This window comes from Pyrus communis, chromosome 1 (assembly GCF_041283825.1).
Source record: "Pyrus communis isolate YQ-2024b chromosome 1, ASM4128382v1, whole genome shotgun sequence".
Taxonomy (NCBI): Eukaryota; Viridiplantae; Streptophyta; class Magnoliopsida; order Rosales; family Rosaceae; genus Pyrus; species Pyrus communis.
In genome coordinates, this window is record NC_142565.1 from 13,501,641 (window position 1) to 13,521,732 (window position 20,092).

The 20,092-nt window shown below is 38.1% G+C and overlaps 2 protein-coding genes across 2 annotated transcripts; one reads left to right on the top strand and one right to left on the bottom strand.

The window, feature by feature from the left end:
- Positions 1 to 4,852: 4,852 nt before the first annotated feature.
- Positions 4,853 to 8,479, bottom strand: LOC137720803 (endoribonuclease E-like protein). The gene is made up of 6 exons (XM_068459911.2): positions 7,907 to 8,479; positions 7,376 to 7,653; positions 6,899 to 7,064; positions 6,340 to 6,584; positions 5,562 to 5,749; positions 4,853 to 5,464 (listed from the first exon to the last, which is right to left on the bottom strand). Exons 1-6 carry the CDS (start codon positions 8,124 to 8,126, stop codon positions 5,251 to 5,253), a joined length of 1,311 nt encoding a protein of 436 aa, XP_068316012.1. The 5' UTR covers positions 8,127 to 8,479; the 3' UTR covers positions 4,853 to 5,250.
- Positions 8,480 to 14,319: 5,840 nt separating this feature from the next.
- On the top strand, positions 14,320 to 17,163 carry LOC137719975 (ABC transporter G family member STR2-like). The gene is made up of 4 exons (XM_088698384.1): positions 14,320 to 14,802; positions 15,109 to 15,631; positions 15,704 to 15,857; positions 16,164 to 17,163. The coding sequence occupies exons 1-4, from the start codon at positions 14,320 to 14,322 to the stop codon at positions 17,161 to 17,163; spliced, it is 2,160 nt and encodes a 719-aa protein (XP_088554510.1).
- The last annotated feature ends 2,929 nt before the right edge of the window (positions 17,164 to 20,092 follow it).

Here is a 20,092-nt window from a genome sequence, read left to right on the forward strand (position 1 = left end):
AATGGCCAGAAACACAACTACATCGTCGAGTCTAAATCTTTTAGACACAGTTAGGTTGATTTAGGAAAAGTTTAGGACAAAGATAAGTCTTCGTTCTTCAAAGATCAGAAAGGTGACAATGTAGTAAGGGTGAGAGTTTCCCAGGATGAAGTAAAAAGAGGAATACATTCAACAATTACCCACTAAATTAGGCCAAGAGTGAAAACCAACTAGCAAAGATTATGGTAATTCACTAATTTAGACATAAACCAGCTTTGAGAGTGATACTCACCCATTGTCGGTTTTCCTTGCGAGCATATTTCCTACCTAAATTTTCCCAAATTGTTCTCGAACCGTTGCATTGGCATATCTTTCCAACTTCTAATAGTCTCTGGTGCTAGAACACCTTCTAACTTCATTCTAAAAAAATATATTTATAAGTAAAGACATCTAAAATAGAAAAAACAAGAATGCGTTACTCATGTAAAACATGCGTTCTCTGACTTGTTACATTTATGAATGCAATTGTATTGTTCTAGCATTTTCAGTTAAATTTTCTATAAATATTATCCATGGTCTGAAAACCCGCAGCAAAGCGCAGGCATTCCTGCTAGTTATAACTAAGTCAAAGATAATATCTTCTTCTTCATCACTAAGTCTAGTTGTACTTGGAAATTATGTCATATAGTATTAAAATGTTGTAATTATTTATTTTTATTGTAAGCAATTAGAGTGAACTTGAAGAGAAATAAGGCTGAGTGACCACAATTATGGGAGTATGAAAGGAAATAAAGACGGAGTGTCGCAATTATAGGCAAAGCAAAAGGAAATAAAGGCTAAGTGGAGCTATCATAGAGAATTTAAAATGAAATGAAGATTGAGTGGAGCAATTATTATAAAGAATTTAAAAAAAATCATGGCTGAGTGGAGTAGTTATAGGAAATTTCAAGAGAAAAAAAATCTTTGCTAATCAAAATGATAGGTGGTAGAATTTGAATGGAAAATAATTAATAAAAATCAAAAAATCAAAAAAAAAAGTCAGAGAAACTTTTTCTTTCTTCTCCTTAAAACAAGAACGGCACACAAAAGAACAACAGAAATATACCTAGATTTGAAAGGAAAAAACAGGCCCAAGTGAATGCTTGGCGTAGCTTAGTAACCTTGCCTCCAAGGGCGCCTAGGTGCACCCCGAGGTTAGTTCTTTAAAAAGAAAACTAAGGAAAATGACTTTAAAACTTTGAGTTTTAATCAAAAACTACCTAATAACTTTATTTAATAATAATGACAAAAGATTCAAAAAGGAGAAAAACATAAATTAATCTAACCAAAGCGTATGCAACGCACGCCAACCAATTCATCGAAGTTAGAACCAAGAACCATGTGCAATGCAAAAGTTCATCATCTTCTTCAACCTTCTCTCTCTCTCTCTCTCTCTCTCTCTCTCTCTGAACACGTCCAAATTTAGCCCTTTCGAAGGAATTTTTTTTTCCAGATGACCGGCACATTAGCTTACTTGGAGTTCCCAACCAATACAACTTTAACATGTGCCTATTTCATTATTGAAATAAAAAAAATTGCCATGTTTTGATATTTATGATAGGCGTTAATAAACAAAATTCCTAATAACCCCTATAGTTCAAAGAGAAAGAAGTTAGAAAACTCTTTGACTACCCCCTTCCACGCCGACCACCCACTTTATCAGAAACCACCCACCTTCAGCGCCGCTCTATGATTCCACCGGCGACACTCCATATATTCTCTCTTCCTCTTTTTCTTTCCCCCTTCTCTCTCATTCTTCCCCACCCTATCAGAAAACCACTCACCTCCATCGACCTAGATTTGTTGTCTCCGACCTCCGATTTAAGATCTATCTTTCGGCATCCCTTGTGTCCATCTCAAAAAGAGCACAAGAAGGAGGACAAAATATTGAGATGAAAAAGAAAGGGAGAGAGAAACATGTGGGGAAATGAGGGATAAGTGGGGGGTGGGGTGGGGTGGATGATGCAACTCTCTGGCAAGGAGTGGGCCAATGGGGGAGGCATGGGAGGAGAAGGGTGTGGGAGGCGATGTGGAGACTGGGAATACAGGGAGTCGATTTAATTTTATTTTTTTAATTAATTGTATTTATGTGATAAGAATATAGGTGTTAATAGGTTATTAGTAGGAAACACCACCTGTAATGCTAAGGTGTGTGTTCCAGTCACATGAAAAAATTTCTCCTTTCCAAAAGACTTGCTTCATTAAATTTAGATAAAAGTGGTTACAGTACCAAATGAGGTGACTTGCTTCATTAATTTTAGTAGACATAGATGCTTGTGCCATCTTCTTTTGAATAGTCTAACGCCAATGTCTACATCTAAAACCCTAACAAATTCTGCTAAGTTGCTCTTGTGACTCTCTCAATCTCACATCTCGGTGGGTTTACAAGGAGTGGGCTAGGTTTAAATTGGTCTGGGTTGTGGGTGACCAAAACTAATACGGGTATTTTTATATGCGTAAATGGAGAGAGAAGGTTGAAGAAGGTGAACAGGAAAAAGGAGGAGAAAAACTTGTGTGGGGAAAGATATGACTCAGTTTGTGTGAAAAAAAAAATAAAAAGAAAAAAAAAATAAAATGGAAAGAGGATGTTAGAATAGAATCCCCCAACGAAAGCACACTTAGCTTTTCTCATATTCATTTCTGTTTTTATTTTTATTTTGTATTGAATAAATTAAAGAAAAGTCAAATAAATTGATTGAGAGAAATTTGATAGTACTAGTGTTCATTTTAAAAAATAGTCTAGGTTTAGTTTACAAAATAATGATAATACTACTGTTCTGTTTAAGAAATAGTTAGTGTTTAGTTTACGAAATATTGATAGTACTAATGTTTCGTTTAAGAAATAGTCGGTGTTTAGTTTACAAAACAGTGATAATACTAGTGTTCGTTTAACAAACAGTAAGTGTTTAGTTTACGAAATAGTGATAATACTAGTGTTCGGTTTAAGATATAGTCAATGTTTAGTTTAAGAGATAGTGTTCAATTTAAAAAATAATAATAATATTAGTATTCATAAAATTGAAAAAATAATTTTTTATTTTATTTTTGGTCTTGTAATATTATTACTTAATTTGTTCTAAAAAAATTACGAAACAATGATCAAATAAATAAGGGAGTTTTAACGAAAAGCCTACAGTACTGTTTACTTTAACGAAAAACCACATTTTTACACTAAAAAGTCAATCTTAGTACTATTCACTTTACTTTACTTTTGATTTTATCCTTATTATTAAAACTCAAAGTTTTCAATTTTTTTTTATTAGTTTTTCTAATAAATAAATAATAAAATACAAAAATTAAAAATATTTTTTTTATAGAGTGGGAGTAGAAGGAGATTTGGTTGAGGTGAAAGGGGAGAGGAGAAGGAAGAGAAAAAGTAAATGTGGACGGAGGATGTGAAAGGAGAGAGAAATAGGTTAAGGACGTTGGGGGTAGGGGTTTGATTGTGTGTGATGTGACGTGCGGGATTTGCGCCTCAGTTTTTGTTTTTTATTTTTTATTTTTAATTATTATGTTAAATTTTTTGTCTTTTTCATTAAAATTTAAGTTATTTTAATTAAAGTTAAATTTTTTTTTTATTAAATAAAATTAGTAGATGATTTTTTATTAATAAAAAGCTTAGGAAAACCTTTTCATTAAAAGCAGCTCCAGCGGGAGCAACTGCTCGAGGGACAGGCTGCGGAACAGTGCATGATTGCCAGAGGGAGGAAGTCCAGCGTTGGCTGGCGAGCGAGCCCGAGCAGGCCCGAGCTCCAGGCCGGTGGATTCCTGCCAGCCCGAGGGCTGTCTGACGTGGGCTGACGTCGTCGTCCTCTTCTTCGTCATCGTCGTCCTCTTCTTCGTCATCGTCGTCCTCTTCGCCCTCATCCGCGTCGTCGTCCTTGTCGGCGTCCTCCTCTTCTTCGTCTACGCTGTCGTCGGATTTGTCGTCGGACTCGGACAAATTTGCAGAGAAAATCTCCTCTTCTTCGGACAAATTTGTCGTCGGCGTCCTCCTCTTCTTCGTCTGTGCTGTCGTCGGCGTCCTCCTCTTCTTCGTCTTCTTCGTCCTCCTCTTCTTTTTCCTCCACAACTTCCTCCGTAGCCTTCATCCTCTCAAAGCTCACACAAATTTGCAGAGAAAATCTCCTCTTTGTATTCTTGAGAAAACGAATTGGGATTGGATTTGGGAAAGTGAATGAGACAGAGGGAGGGAGGGACGAGAGAGGAGCTGCCAATTGGGATTGGATTGCAAATAAAATTATTTTATAAATAAATAAAATATTAATATTTTATTACCAATTACCGGGGCTATTCAAGTGCAACGGTGGAGATACAAAAGGTGATTACTGTTTATTAATAGTAATTACTGTTCATGAGGTGGATTAAATAGTGAATAGCCAGGGGGAAGGGCTCCTACACTGGAAGTGCTCTAAAGCTTCTTTTTTTTTAGGACACTTGATAGATCCAATGTTCAATTTCTTCCAATGTAACCCGAAGACATAGAACCAAATTAAGACATTGAGGATCCTCTTCAGATATTCTTTGTGAGGATCCTCTCTGGATCATTTTTGTAAGTCATGTCCGTTCATCGTACATCGTACGGTCGAAATCATTTTAAATACTCTTATTTAAAATTAAAAATGAATAGTATTTAAAGAAAACTGACCGCACGATGTGAAATGAACGGACACGATTTGAAAATCCTCAATATCCTCGTTCAAATTAAGAAGCCAAAAACTCTAGATGCCAGAGTCGGCTACCAACTTTTTTCTACAACTGATGTAGCATGATAAAGAGAGTGAAATCATACGATAACCTTAAAGCATATGAAACTGGAATCCACACGAGAATATAAGAAAACTTCAAAGTTGTTCATAGAATAATATGAAACATAGTACACAGCTCTAGGCTTGCTAAGAATCTTAACACCAACCAAAATATCGAAAAGATCTTCAAAATTTACAACACTGTTTTGGGCTAGTAAACATTAGAATGCGGCTACAATTGCCTACTATATGTCAGGGTGAAGCACTGAGTCTAGTCCGTCACACGTTCTCTTCAAAACGGCCGGCCACGGGCTCATATCGGACACCAGAGTTCAAATCTGCAGTGCTTGGACTTTGCTGTCAAATTTGCGCATTCCAATCCGATTCTCGATCTACTCCACCAGATGTACATCAATAACTAAGATTCTTCTCCAACAAGAAGATGACGTCCAGAATAAAGCTATTAATGAATATGGGTGGTACTTTAGAACTCCTCTGGTTTAGCACCTTCTGCTTGAGACTCCTCCTCCGTGCTTCGTTCCAAATATTCCTGTTCGATAGTTTCCTTGAGGATGAAGAGCCTTTGTATAACCACAGGTTGAGTCATCTGCTTGGCTTCTCTAATGTCGGTTTCTTCTGCATTTAGATGATACGCATCAAGCATGATCTTAATCCACTTGTGAAGCTCCTTCGGAGTACTGCTCAGCCACAAAGAGGGAGAAGATGTTATCTCGAAAGTGTAACTTAAGTTTTTATTGATGAAAAATCATCTGAAAAAGAAAGGGGCTCTCTTACGTGTATACAGCTTTGGGGTCCTTGGCTTCAGGTCCATCTCCAGGGGAGAAAGCTGTTGCCAATGCTGAGAATCGCTCTTCGGGATCTGTGATGTTCAGCAAATGCTTGAGTAGCTTTATTTCTTTTGGTGCAATGCTCCGAAGGCTGCTTTTTGTGGCTTTGTACAAATGATACATTACGTCTTTGACCTGCACTAAGACATCTAATCTTGAGGTAACAGACAAGGAAGAGCAAGCATTCAAGTTCATGAAGGCCTACAAAACTTCGTAGTTAAAGATTTTAATAATGGTGAATCTTCGGTTAAAGAAGCCAGAGTTGTTGATGTCCTAGTGCTTCACAGAACCTCGATAGAAGAATATATATTTTTTGTAGGAGTTACAACTGATCAACAAGTAGCTACACACGTCTTTGTCACTATATATGTTCCCTTCTTGAAGGGATAATGTGCAAAGGGAAACCCTTGAAATCATTCTAAGTTCCATTAATACTTGATAGCTGTCAGAGAAATGTTCTTGGGTTTGAAGATACCTACAGTCATATCCTCGTAAGATGAACTCATTCAACAGTATCTCGTGCACCCTCTATAATGACTTACACCCATTAGTACCTAAGGAAACTGAACAACGCAGTGCTTGGCGTATTCTTTAAACGCATTATAATGATTTGAAGAAAACTGATTTATCCTTCGCTTGAGTTGCGCTTCTCTGACGCATTGATTGATTATGATAATTATTAGGAAACCGATGATATGCTATAGGTACAAGGTTAATGACCATACCTCGTTTTTCATAGTTGTGGACTCCTTTGCTGAAGCCCAAGCACTGTTTATCAACAATACTAATGAAGAATCAAGCTCCTTAGCCTTGGCAAGGCTTTTAATCTTCTCACATGCTACATCCATGGAAGGAGAATTTAGGATGTCATCAAATTTGGCCTGTGCAGTATCTAATGTCTCCACGTATTCCAGTGTGTTATCATAAGCACTGACAGCAGATAAACACCTAGCCCCCAGCCGGGCCATCGCTGATCAAAAAATTGAGATGATCATATAAGATAAGTGAACAAACTACAAAACTCTATCTTTAGATGGAAAGAACTGTCATTGTAAGTGTTAAGGTTCAAAATGATCAGTTCAACATCATACGTTTCCACCCAAAGTCGCACCGGTCAGATTTGGCAGAATTTGTGAAACTTTGTGTATTTGCAAAACCATATTGAAAAGAAAACCAGCGACGCTCTCAAATGTTTATGGACGTCAAAATCAAGTCATCATCAACTAATTTCACGAAACATAATCCAAATACAAACACTGAAGATGATTGTGCAATTGTGATTACCATCACGATCCTCCAAACTATCATAAATTTCCGAAAGTAGGTTAAGGTGGCGAAAGAATTCCTCTGTGAAGTCTTTACGTCTCCGTGCAACTATTGCATTAACGTCAGTTGGATTGTCTTGTATCTCATTGAGAAGTTCATTGTGCCTTTCCATTTCATCATCAATCTGCAATGCTCACTCCTGATCAAACATAACCGTAAAAGAGCTCTAAACTCAAACAAGCATATATTTACATGAATCTCTACCTGTTCTTTCAGATGCTAATAAATAGAAGAAAAAACAAGAATGAAGTGTATAATCCTAGTAGACCTGGAAAACTAAACCCACCCCTAAATCAAGTACAATGCTTATCTAATTTTCGGTCTCCAATGTAACTAAAGGCATGGCTTCAACTTTGACCTTCTAATTCCTCACAAATTACAGAAACAAAGAAAGAATCATCAAACCAAAAGAACACGAGAGAGACATCAACATACCTTCTTCACCTTTCTTCCCAAAGAAGTAAACTTTTCCTTCATTGTTGGATCAACCTCCGTATCTGCTCGCGTCCTACACCGGTTGTAAAAATTTTCCCTATACTTCTTCCAGTCCTCCCTAAACACCAAAAACTTCCTCCAATCCTTTGTCCTGGGTTTCTCATTCATGAAGATATCAATAACCTTATCACAAAATTGAGTCATGGTGTAACCCTCAGCAACTTCAACATCTACTTGCTCTGCCACTTGGGCACTGGCTATGTTACTTGCTTGAGTACCTGAGCAACAAATTCCCCTTCTCAAATTTAATATAAAAACAAACCAAAAAAAAATTACAGCAATTTTGAGCCTTTTGCTATATATTGTTTAGGGTTTTCAAAAAATTCAAAAACCCACCTCAAAAAACTCAATTTAGTGGCAAATTATCTAAAACAAATTCTTATTTTCTCAAATTTTCACCATTTCTGCTTCAAGAACCAAAGTAAGACAGGTAGTGCTGAAATAAAAGAATGAAGGTTAGAAAGGACTCACGGGTAGTGGAGATTGATTGAGTTACTCCTGCCTTTCTTCTGTGCTTGGACTGAAGGCGGTGTTTGGGAGGAGGGAAAGGAGAGGCAGAGGACATGGAAGGGATTGGAAGGGTTGCTGGGGAGAGATTTTCAGTGAGTGGGAAGACATTAATGGCGTCGAAGAAGAAGGTGGAAGGTTTGGTTATGGAGGCTGAGAACTCCAATCCCATGAAATTGCTCATAGTGTAGCTTCGCTGCAGCTACTGCTTTGTGCTGCTGAGTGCGTCCGTGCGCTTTGCAGCAGAACGAAGTGGATAAGCAGCAGCAGGAGGTACTGATAAGTTAATGCCGTAATTAGTGAGTGCTTGCGGAGAGACCATCTTGTGGCGTCGTTTTTTACACATGTGTGCAACCAAATATTGCGTCGTTTTATTCATTCGCCAATGCAACCAAGTGTCGCTCGACTCGACTCGACTCACCCACTTTATTTCTTCTCTCCCGCGCATATGGGTTGTGCATTGTCTCTCTCGGACTGAATATATGGAGCGCCTCCAACGACGCGAAGTCGATATTATATCAATATCAATGTTATATTAAAAGGTTATATTGACATATTCGCATCAAGTATTGATGTTGTCTTAAGAGCAGCTCCACCGGAGCTTTTTTTGCCCAGCACCAAGTCCAAATAACAGCCCGGCATGCAGGGAAAGTGTTCCAGCCCGCCAACTTGCCTGGCACCCAGCCCGTGCCAGTCAAGAGCCCAGCCCAAAATGGACAGACCCATTCCCCGGTCTGTTTCTGGCACGTGCACAACACGCGGGAGGCCAGGCGAGTAGCCGACAGCTTTGCAGGCGGTGGGGCCCGCGCGGCAGGGCAACTTGCAGTCGTCCGGGATGAAGGATACGTGGCCTCCTCAGAGCCGTTGGATTTCCAACGGCTAGTTTTTTAGGCCGTTGGATTTCCAACGGTAAAAAAAATTTGAATTTCAATTTTAAATTGGACCGTCCGATCACAGATCAACGGTCCACGTTTATTTCACCAAAAATTTAAAAAAAAAAAAAAAAAGGCCCAACGGTCAGAAATTTGACCGTTGGCCACGTGGCGTAATGAGTGCTGTTGGATTTGATTATTTTTCAAATCCAACGGTCCCGATTAATTACAACATTAAAATTTATTAAAAATTAATTAAAAAATGTCAAAAATTTTAAAAAAAATACAGAAAAATTTTAAAAAATTAATTTTTTTTTTTCTATAAATACCTAACCCTCATCTTCCACCTTACACCACATTTCAATATTTTCTACACTTTCTACACTTTCTACATTTGAATATTTTGTACACTTTGAGAGAAAAAAATGACTTCGTGGAAGCTCAGTGAAGATGTTACGTTGTGTGAATGTTGGGTTCGCACTACTCATGACCCGATTACGGGTAATGAGATGGATAAGCGAGAAATGTGGAGTAAAATTACAAAATCGTTCAACGATGTACATGGAAAAGATGTACATGGAAAAGATGTCAGATCTAGTCAAGGTCTTCAAGGTCGTTGGAAAAAACTCAACGCATCCTTTACTTGTTGGAAAAACGCCCTCTCTCATGCTTCTGGTAATTTGCGTAGTGGGACAAGTTTAGCGGATGAGGTAACAATATTTTTATTTATTTATATGCATTCCACCCGATTTGATTATTTTAATTTATTTAATTTCTTATGTAATTTTTATGTAATATGCATTCCAAATACTTATGTAATTTTTATGTACTTTTTATATAATTTTTATGCATTCCACAATTCTTATTTAATTTCTTATGTAATTTTTATGTAATATGCATTCCAAATACTTATGTAATTTTTATGTAATTTTTATATAATTTTTATGCATTCCACAATTCTTATGTAATTTTTATGTAATTTTTATAGACACTACAAGCACAAGCATTCTACAATGCAAAGAACCATAACAAATCATTCAACAAATGGGAATGTTGGCAAATTGTCAAAGATTGCCCTAGATACAAAATTGTGGCAACCGGTCCAGAAGTTGTCATGCACGGTATGGGTCTACATAGTTCGCCAGAAGCAGACACAGCCGAACAAGAAGCCAACACATTTGAACTTAAAATTACATAAAACACCATTTAAACTTAAAACACCATTTAAACTTAAAATTACATAACCTCACCATTTAAACTTAAAACACCAAATAAAATTACATAACCTCACCATTTAAACTTAAAAAAAAAAGCAAACACACTAAATAAGATCACTTAAAAAACAATACACTTTATTCTTCAACCACAAGCCTTATTTTAATTATCTTCGCCTTCGTGCAATCTCCACTGATGGTCAATCAAGTCATTCTGGCGGGCTATGTGCCAGTATGGCTCTTGCAATGAAGTGTATCGTTGAACGATCAATTCATTGTAACGTCCATCCCGTTCCAATGGCTCGTGTTGCACGGGATCTTCGGTCCGGTCATGAGCATAGTAGATTTGTGTTCTTGAGTTGTTCATCGGATCCAGCTCGTATTCATCGACGGCATCATAATCATACTCGTCTTCAACAATCATGTTGTGGAGAATAATACACGTCATCATGATGGATCGAAGAGCCTCGACATCAAACATTCTAGCTGCACCCCTGACAATGGCCCAATGAGCTTGCAGGATGCCAAAACAACGCTCGACATCCTTCCTACACCCTTCTTGACACTTTGCGAAGTGTTTATCTTTTTCACTCTGCGGGTGTGGCACTGTTTTGACAAATGTTGACCACCTTGGGTAAATACCATCTGCAAGGTAGTATGGTCCCTCGTATTTAGTACCATTAACCCAATATGTGCATCTCGGCCCACGCCCTTGTAGCAGTTCGTCAAACACTGGAGATTGGGTAAGGACATTTAGGTCATTCTGAGCTCCTGGAACACCAAAAAAAGCATGCCAAATCCATGTATCAAAAGAAGCCACCGCTTCCAAAATGATGCTTTTGGCTCTTTTTCTGTCGCCATAAGCTCCTTGCCACGCACTTGGACAGTTTTTCCATGTCCAGTGCATGCAGTCGATGCTTCCAATCATGCCAGGGAAGCCTCGCATCTCACCCTTCCTCAGAAGCCTTCGCATGTCCCTTGGCGTGGGTTGCCGAAGGTACTCATTGGTGTAGAGGGCTTCAATTGCAGAGCAAAACCGCATCAGGGACTCCAGAACTGTTGTTTTTCCCATCCTTGCGATCTCATCCACTTGATCTGCAGATGCTCCATATGCAAGCATTCGCAAGGCAACCGTAATTTTTTGCTCAGGAAGAAGACCTAGCACATGAAAAGCATCCTCTTTTTGCACAAAATATGGATCATGGTTGCAAACATCACTCATGATTTTAGCGAACAAACTTCATTGCATTCTAAAACGACGTCTAAAAACATGATCAGGGTAAACGCTGTTGGGAATAAAATAATCTTCTAAGAGATCTTTACCTCGTCTTTCCCTTCTTCTATCGATGTTTGCCGCACGTCCGGGTTTGGCTATCTGACCCATAGCTTGCATGATACGGCGGGAATGTGAGGCCCTCCGCCTTCTATGGTGATCATCCTCATCCTCCTCCATTGCGAAGACCTCATCTCCACCTCCATCTTGGTCAAGATTGACCAATTCTTCCTGTTGTGCCAACAACCTTTTCTGTTGCTCTTGCAACTGTTTATACGCTCTCCTTGAAGAAGACATTGTAAGAACTCAAGATTTGAAAACGATAAAGAAGAATTCTGAGCTAAAAAAAAGGATTGAGTTTAGTGTGAGGATGGATGTAGGGATGTAGGGTTTATATGGACAAAAAAAAAGAAGATGAGGTTCTGGACAATGCCACGTGGCACTACGTGATTGGTTGAAAATCTTAGCGGAAATCTATTAAAAAAATAGTACGTTCGGATAATGACACGTGGCGTGACGAGATTGGTTAAAAATCTTATCGAAATCTTGCCTAAATTATTGTAAACAGGAAGTGACACGTGGGTTGTCGGGATTGGTTGAAAATCTTAGCGGAAATCTATTAAAAAAATAGTACGTTCGGATAATGACACGTGGCGTGACGAGATTGGTTAAAAATCCTATCCGAAATTAAAACTATTTTTTTTTTTATTATTTTATAAAAAAATTATTTAATATTTTAAATGGACTGGGTGCCAGCGCATTTTGTAGGGGTGGAGATCGTTTGTGCAAGCGCATTTTTAGACTAGGTGCCAGCACATTTTTTTTTGGGGTGGAGATGCTTTGGCCTATTACTGTTCATTGAGTCTGTTACTGTTCAATTAAGTGGATAAATGGGCTGGGTGCTGGCACAAAGTGGATAGGGGTGGAGTTGCTCTAACAATAATTGTATATTGAGGAGGAACTCAATAAGTGTGTATTGTCCTGGTTGTTCAAATGTTCTATTTAATCTATTGTATCTTGAGTTCAAACCCTCTCCTCCTTATAGTTTAAATAAATTTAGTGTAGATTTTATTTCTTGTGAAAAAGGAAGACTGGAAATAATAGCATCTCTAATGTAATTTGTTTTTCATAAAAGAAAATTGTAGCAATTGTTCCTCAACTTTAATCTAATTGGAGCAATGGTCCCTCAACTAAAAATCCATGACCATTGGTCCCTTAACTCATCAAAATGTGCAGCTATGGTCATTTTCGTTAACTCCATTAGAATTCCAAAATGAGTTATGTTGGGAGGACCATTGCTACAATTGGGTTAAAGTTGAGGGAACATTACTCGAATTGGATTAAAGCTGAGAGATTATTTCTCCAATAGGGTTAAAGTTGAGGGACCATTACTACAATTTTTCTCATTTGGTTTTCCATATTTGCTCCTCGATTCAGCCTCATGTGCATGACACGTGATTCATTTTGACGGAACTTTTAACGGAATTGAAGAAAATGATCATAGCTACATGTTTTGAAGAGTTAAGGAACCAATGATCGTAGATTTTTAATTGAGGGACCATTACTCCAATTAGGTTAAAATTGAGAAATCTTTGCTACAATATCTTGGTTGGATTGCCCCAACCCGCATCGATGCCATGGATGGCTTGGATCAGTTGCTATCAACCCTTTATACACTTGGAAAAATGTGATGAAAGGAATGGAAATACTCTCTTGAATATTAGTGACGTTTGAGATTTAACTAAATGAGATATAGTAAAATCTGTATCCATTTAGTTAAATGGAGGTCCATTTAAGTGTAGATATGTGTTAATTATGGTGGTGAGTGATGATATTTGTGCTTGTGACCAGGGGTGGAGCCAATGAAGGCTCAAAGCAATCACATGACCATTCTCAAGTTAACAGATTGCGTATTTGTATATGTTTGAATTTGATTTTGTATATCATTCTCAAGGCATGACCATTCTCACCGACTAGATCTTTAATAAAACAAAAGCTAACATACATTTCACAAGTATGCAAATTTTGAGTTGCTTACAAAAGAAACTCCTAGTGGTAGACTTGGGATTTACCCGTTTTAGACAGAATTATCCATTAAAACAGCCTAAATTGGTCAAAATTTACCTCCTGCCAACAGGTTTCTATTTGTTTTAAAGCAAGGTCAAGAGCAAAAGGCCGGCTGTACTTATTGTACCATCTGAAAGTTAGCAACACCCAATGCACTCTCTGTAAGTGAAAGCTAAACATTTCATGAGGAGGACAAGGACCTCTAATTTTTATCCACGCACAAGTAATGTGGAAATAATCATTTCATCATCACCCAAATTATCTCTGAATTTTACACTTGAACCTAATTACACAAATAAATTTCCGACACCAACGGATACGAGAATTTCGTATTTGATTTGAAAAATTAAGGCCTAAAGTCGACACAAACAAAATAAATGAAACATTGTCATGTTAGCTGTTATTTCAGAAATTGGTGTAATAAGTTGGTGTCTCTAACAGTAAAAGTCGCAACAAATTCAGCTCGTACAAATTCCAATTCCATAGGCACCAATGAGCTTCCATTTGAGTAACTTTTCATCAACTGGGGGAATCTTGATTGATTGGTCCAATAACATTGCATGCTCGGCAAAAATGGATTTATCTACAACAATGAGTTAAAATTCCAGGGCAATTCCATCACTCAATTACAAACACAAATGCCAAAACCAAACGATGAACAGCAAGGAAACCATTTTTTTTCAATCTTTTTCGATTGAAACGAGTGAGAAAAGGATTTATCAAAGAGGACAGCCTCCTCCTAGCTTTGGAACTCACTCCTTGATATGCTCTTCACCAGCTGTAAGGAGCCCTTTGCCCTCACAAACTCCTTCTTTTTAATTCCCCATCTGTACCTTCACCCTAAACCTGGGAGATCCCTAACCACAACCGGGGGAAAAAAAAATCAAGTTCCTCTCTCTATATGCCACATAAAATCCCATACCACTAGTTGCTTTGATTTTGTCGGTATACATGGCTCCTAGTGTTGATCGTCGGCGTGATACAGTGATTGACATAGGGAAGCCGTCGAGCTTCACAGGGGGACTTGAGTTTTCCACCCTCACGTACACGGTGAAAAAGAAAACCAAGGATGAGGAGGGAAAATGGATGACGCAAGAAGTGGACTTGTTGCACAAGATCACGGGATTTGCTCCGAAAGGGTCTATCACGGCTGTGATGGGTCCTAGTGGCGCCGGGAAGTCTACGTTCTTGGATGGACTAGCCGGGAGGATAGCGAGTGGGAGTCTTAAGGGAAAAGTGTCCTTGGATGGCAAGGAAATGAGTCCAAGCTTGATTAAAAGGACTTCAGCTTATATTATGCAGGAGGATAGGCTTTTTCCAGCTCTTACAGTTTATGAGACTTTGATGTTTGCTGCTGATTTGAGGTTGGGACCGGTTTCAACTGCAGATAAGAAGCAGCGAGTCGAAAAGTTGATTCAGCAGCTTGGATTAACTGTGAGTAATTCTTATTCAATCTTTTTTCTTATGTTTCTGGATATATCGGGATATTTCAATCTGGATTGAATATTTATATGAATTTTCAGTTTAATAAATAGTTTAGATTGACAATTTGATAGCAAAACAAGTCAAACTATAAATAAAAAAAATATTTCCCGGCATATATGCATGTGTTATAGGGTCATCTTCCAAATTAACTACAATCTCAGTTTCCATTTCTTCGTTGGTTTATCGATTGTACAAAACCCTAGTGCGCACTTACATCAGTTTTTTTTTTTTTTTCCCTTTTCATTCTTATTGCAGTCTGCTAGAAACACCTTCATAGGTGATGAGGGAACCCGAGGAGTGTCTGGTGGCGAGCGTCGGAGAGTTTCAATTGGAGTGGACATCATTCATGGACCATCGATCCTCTTCCTTGATGAACCAACTTCTGGTCTAGATTCCACCAGTGCTCACAGTGTCATCGAAAAGGTGCACCACATCGCACGCTCTGGAAGCACTGTAATCCTCACGATTCACCAACCCTCGTCCAGAATTCAATTGCTTCTTGACCATCTGATCATCCTTGCTCGAGGGCAGCTCATGTACCAAGGATCACCAAAAGATGTTGCTACCCACCTTGGTCGAATGGGGCGCAAAGTGCATAAGGAAGAGAGCCCCATCGAGTACCTCATTGATGTGATTCAGCAATATGATCAGTCTGAAGTCGGGGTTGAGGCACTAGCCGAATTTGCACGTACTGGAATGAAACCCCCGCTGTTAGTTGATGTGGACGTGTCACTTTCGACTGCTATGCCAACACCAACACCGCCACGCCATGGCGGACGTGGAGGTGAAGACCTCGAGGACAAGGGAAGGTCTGGAAAGCGCCTGCACTTACAAACTAGTGCACATGCAGTCAATGATTTTGATCACAGTGTGAGAAGTCCTTACGGTAATAATAATTCAAGGTCATGGACTCCAAGCCATAGTGGAGTTATGCAGAAACTGCAGATGTTTACCCCTTCAAGGCAACGAGCAGGTCAAAAGATGCAAAGCCCCTTGAGTCTGAGGTAAGTCAACATGAAAAAAGTCATGTTTCAAATTTGATGCTAAATGTGTTGGATTAATTTACGTTGGTTAACTCATACAATTAAGCTTGAATAGTTGTCTTACATGATACCAGAGATCTATGCACTTATAGTGTCCCCATTTTACGCTTTTTGGGGTCGAGTATATTTCATATAACGTGATTAATTGTTTCCACCGAATTAATCACATTTGTCAATAGTTGATCAGAATCTTCCTCTGGTTTTTATACTTAATTGAAAATTTGATGTCTCAAAGCCTAAATAAAACCGCATTGTATTATGTTGCAGTGCATCCCCGGGCTACAACTATTCGAGTGAGATTCTTCCAAGCACACCAACACCCCGTAGCAGTGACTACACAGTGGACGAAAATGACTATCGGACCCCAGATCTTGGTCCAAACACCAAGTCATACCACCATCTTGGTCCCAAATTCGCCAACTCATTCTTCCCGGAGACTTGGATTCTCATGAGGCGTAACTTCATCAACATCAGGCGGACGCCCGAGCTCTTCCTCTCAAGACTAGTAGTCCTCACATTCATGGGCTTCTTGATGGCCACCATGTTCATACACCCACCAGATACCAGTCAAGGCATAACCAATCGCCTCAGTTTCTTCATCTTCACTGTCTGCCTCTTCTTCTTCTCATCAAACGACGCTGTCCCAGCCTTCATCCAAGAGCGCTTCATCTTCGTCCGTGAGACTGCTCACAATACCTACAGAGCCTCCTCATACACAATTGCAGGCCTAGTAACATATCTCCCCTTTCTTGCGTTGCAAGCATCTGTTTACGCTGGCATTGTTTGGTTTGCCTTGGGACTTAGAGGGCCATTCATATACTTTTTAGTGGTTCTCTATGTTTCTCTCCTCTCAACCAATTCATTTGTGGTGTTTGTCAGCTCAGTTGTGCCCAATTACATCTTGGGATATGCAGCCGTCATTGCCTTCACTGCGTTGTTCTTCTTGTTCTGTGGCTACTTCTTGAATAGCCATGACATCCCTGACTACTGGGTATGGATGAACAAAGTCTCCACCATGACATATCCATATGAAGGACTTATAATGAATCAGTACCAAACTGACGATACTTTTGGAAAAAACCCTGACGGGACCAACATTACCGGTTTTGACATCTTGGACGGGCTTCGCATAGATTACGGCGGACAACACACCCTCTCTGAAGTAAAGAAATGGGAGAAGGTGTACATAATGTTGGGCATGACTGTTCTGTACAGGGTTTTGTTTTACATAGTCATTCGTTTCGCGTCCAAGAACCAGAGGACGTAGAAAGAAATCACAGAGGGACGAGAGAGTGTGATCATCATGTAGATCAATTTGCTTTTCTAAGTTATTATTTGTGAAAGTGAACTGTTAATTTCTCTTGCTAGCTTCTTTTGCTTAATATTTGAAATTATGTTTAGAGCTGCAATATATTGTTTTTATGTCCAATTGCATGAAACTGGTGGTGCGTGGAGCATATTGGTTAACAAATGTAAACCACATGAATTAGTAACAACTGAAAACACAGTTGTTTGGTTTTTCTTTCTTCGTCAACAACAATAAGAATGAAAAGAAACTGTTTGTTGAAATGTGTAAAGAGATTACAGACTCTAAATCATCATACTTTTAGGTGAAATTACGCGTGAATATATTATCGGAAATTAATTTGATAAACAAAACATGTCAAACAGTCTAAATAAAAAGAAAAATAATTACATAGTAGAGGGAACAAACCAAAAGAAATGTTATCCTGTCAATGTTTTGGCCAAATTATATTGAGAACTGACAAAGTTTAATACTTGTTTTGTCAAAACAAAGTTGATGCTTTGGATATGCGAGCAATGTGTTGGAGGCATCGACCCACACGTCGCTGTGCACAGAAGACCAGACTACAACTTAACAGTTAATATATAAATTGTTTGACCCATATAAAATCAAAATCCATGGCTTTAGTCATAGTTCATAGGTCATGGTCGGCATTAGCAAAAGGGTACTATTCTTTAGGTTAATGATTTTGCTTAATTACTATTTTGATGTAAATCAACAGTTAAACAGATTATAAGCCCGGAATCTTTTTCATTTGGTATATATAATATATAGTAGAACAAAACATTCTACCCAATCATTGATCTTTTATGTTTTTTATATATAATTTACATGTTTCAGTGGGAGCAAAGATAAACTCATATTTCACCTAATAAGATTAATAAGTGAAGGGCGGGGTTCAGCCCCCTGTTCAGAAAACAACTCTAGAAGAGAGAGGAAAGCTTGCTTAGTGCATGGAACCTCGACTTTCCTTTCTGTCAAGACGTTTTTTCCATCCCTAATTTACTTATTATTCATGCATGATGCTCTGCGAACGTTATGGCTCATAGATTAGTCAAGTTAGCCTTTTTTATGATGTTGAGTTTTTTCTCTTTACTCAACATCCGGATATTATCTGTGATGTTTTACTTGAAGATTGTAACGTTTAATTTTTAATAAAATTTCTACCGTTTTCGCCTAAAAAAAAGAAGAGGAATTTGTTGATTAATACAAATTTTCCCCAATATACTTTTTTGTTTCAAAAGCAATTGTTCCAAATTTTGACTCAAAACTTATAAGTTGTACATATTTAAGTGAAATATTCTAAGCTTTGCAAGTGTGGGACCATGAATTTTCCTGATCCAAAGTAAGGCGTATTGTAATAAGAGCGTTTTCATAGTCCAATCATTGTTTAAACGGCTTCGATTGGACTAATTGTATAAATGGACCAACGGTGCCACCACACCCAATTGGGTTTTGTACTAGTTGGTAAGACCTGCAAGTTTTCTTGAGAATGACCATATTTGCTCCGTAAGGCATGACATTCATTTCGATTGAATGGTTTTTGATGAGATTCCTACAATCTAGATATTGGATTTAGCCTCAAGGAATCACAATCTTATAAGGAAAGAATATCTATTGCTAGATATTGGCTAGGATTCTCCTGGTTTACATGGATTCACTATCCTAAATGGACTCTCACACAATCACTGTAAATATACTAGTTTAGGGCTCATCAAAGGTGCATTGGTAACGTGCAATCTCCTACATATCACTCTCTCGCTCTCTAGCCTACTGCTTGAGTTCTAAGACCATGACTACCTTGACTATTGGAGAACCCTTGGTTGGTACCACACCACTGCCCTAGGGATTCACGGTTCATGTCTCTCTTTTGCAAGTGGTTGTTCTTGCACTCCTCCATCTACTATGGTGCGCAAATTTAGTTTCAACAGTTTGTGCTTTCATTGAGAGCCAAATTCTTACTCATACTGCAACCGAGTGCTCACCATGTCCACCTGCAACGAAAATAGCTCCTTTAACGCTAACAACCAATGGATTGTGCTTGGTAGTTTTTCCTGAAGTTCATATTTTTCCTTATCACCATATTTAAACTGATATTTAATATGAATTTGCTCCTTCTGTTTTCATACAATATAAAATAATTGGAGACAAATCCAATTTAAAAATAATGAAAATCATACTAATATTACTATGTTTTTTTTTTTCTTACTAAAATGATGCCATAATTTAGAAGAAAAATTGACGAACATGTATGGAGAGTGCCTTTTCAATGGCTTGACCCTCTTCCTGTTGAATCTCTTTTCATAAATTAGAGGATTTTGAGATGTCAAATTTTAAATATAAAGTTTAATTTAATAGTTTATGTGGCACTTTTACATAGATTTGAAGTTGCTGTCAATTTTAGCACTAAGGGTAACGGTTGCCAATCCATGTCATGCACATCAAAATTCACTTTTTAGTTGGAAAATGTTGTTCTTGCCGTTCTTGACTGTTAGTGCTAATTTGAACATTTTGACTGTTGATTTGAACATTTTGACATCTTATTTAGAGATATTCTTAGCAATTTTCATATTACGTACTGGAAAATCAAGCATTGACCTCAGGTCTACATAATTAACTTTTGCATTAGCACAAAAAGAAAAGAAAAAAAAAAATCAAGCATTGACCTCACATTTACATAATTAACTTAGCATCTGCACATAGCGCTTTATCGCAGTAGCAGAACGTAATTATGCATATATCCTTTAGTGTGAATTCAATCCCCATCAATTTCCCTCCCTTCTAAAAACTAACTATTCAACCACTAATGCAATTGTTCTACCAAAAAAATTTACAGTAGTAAAATGCAATATGGTTTTTAACCGGAGAAAGCCAAAACCCAACTTCTGTG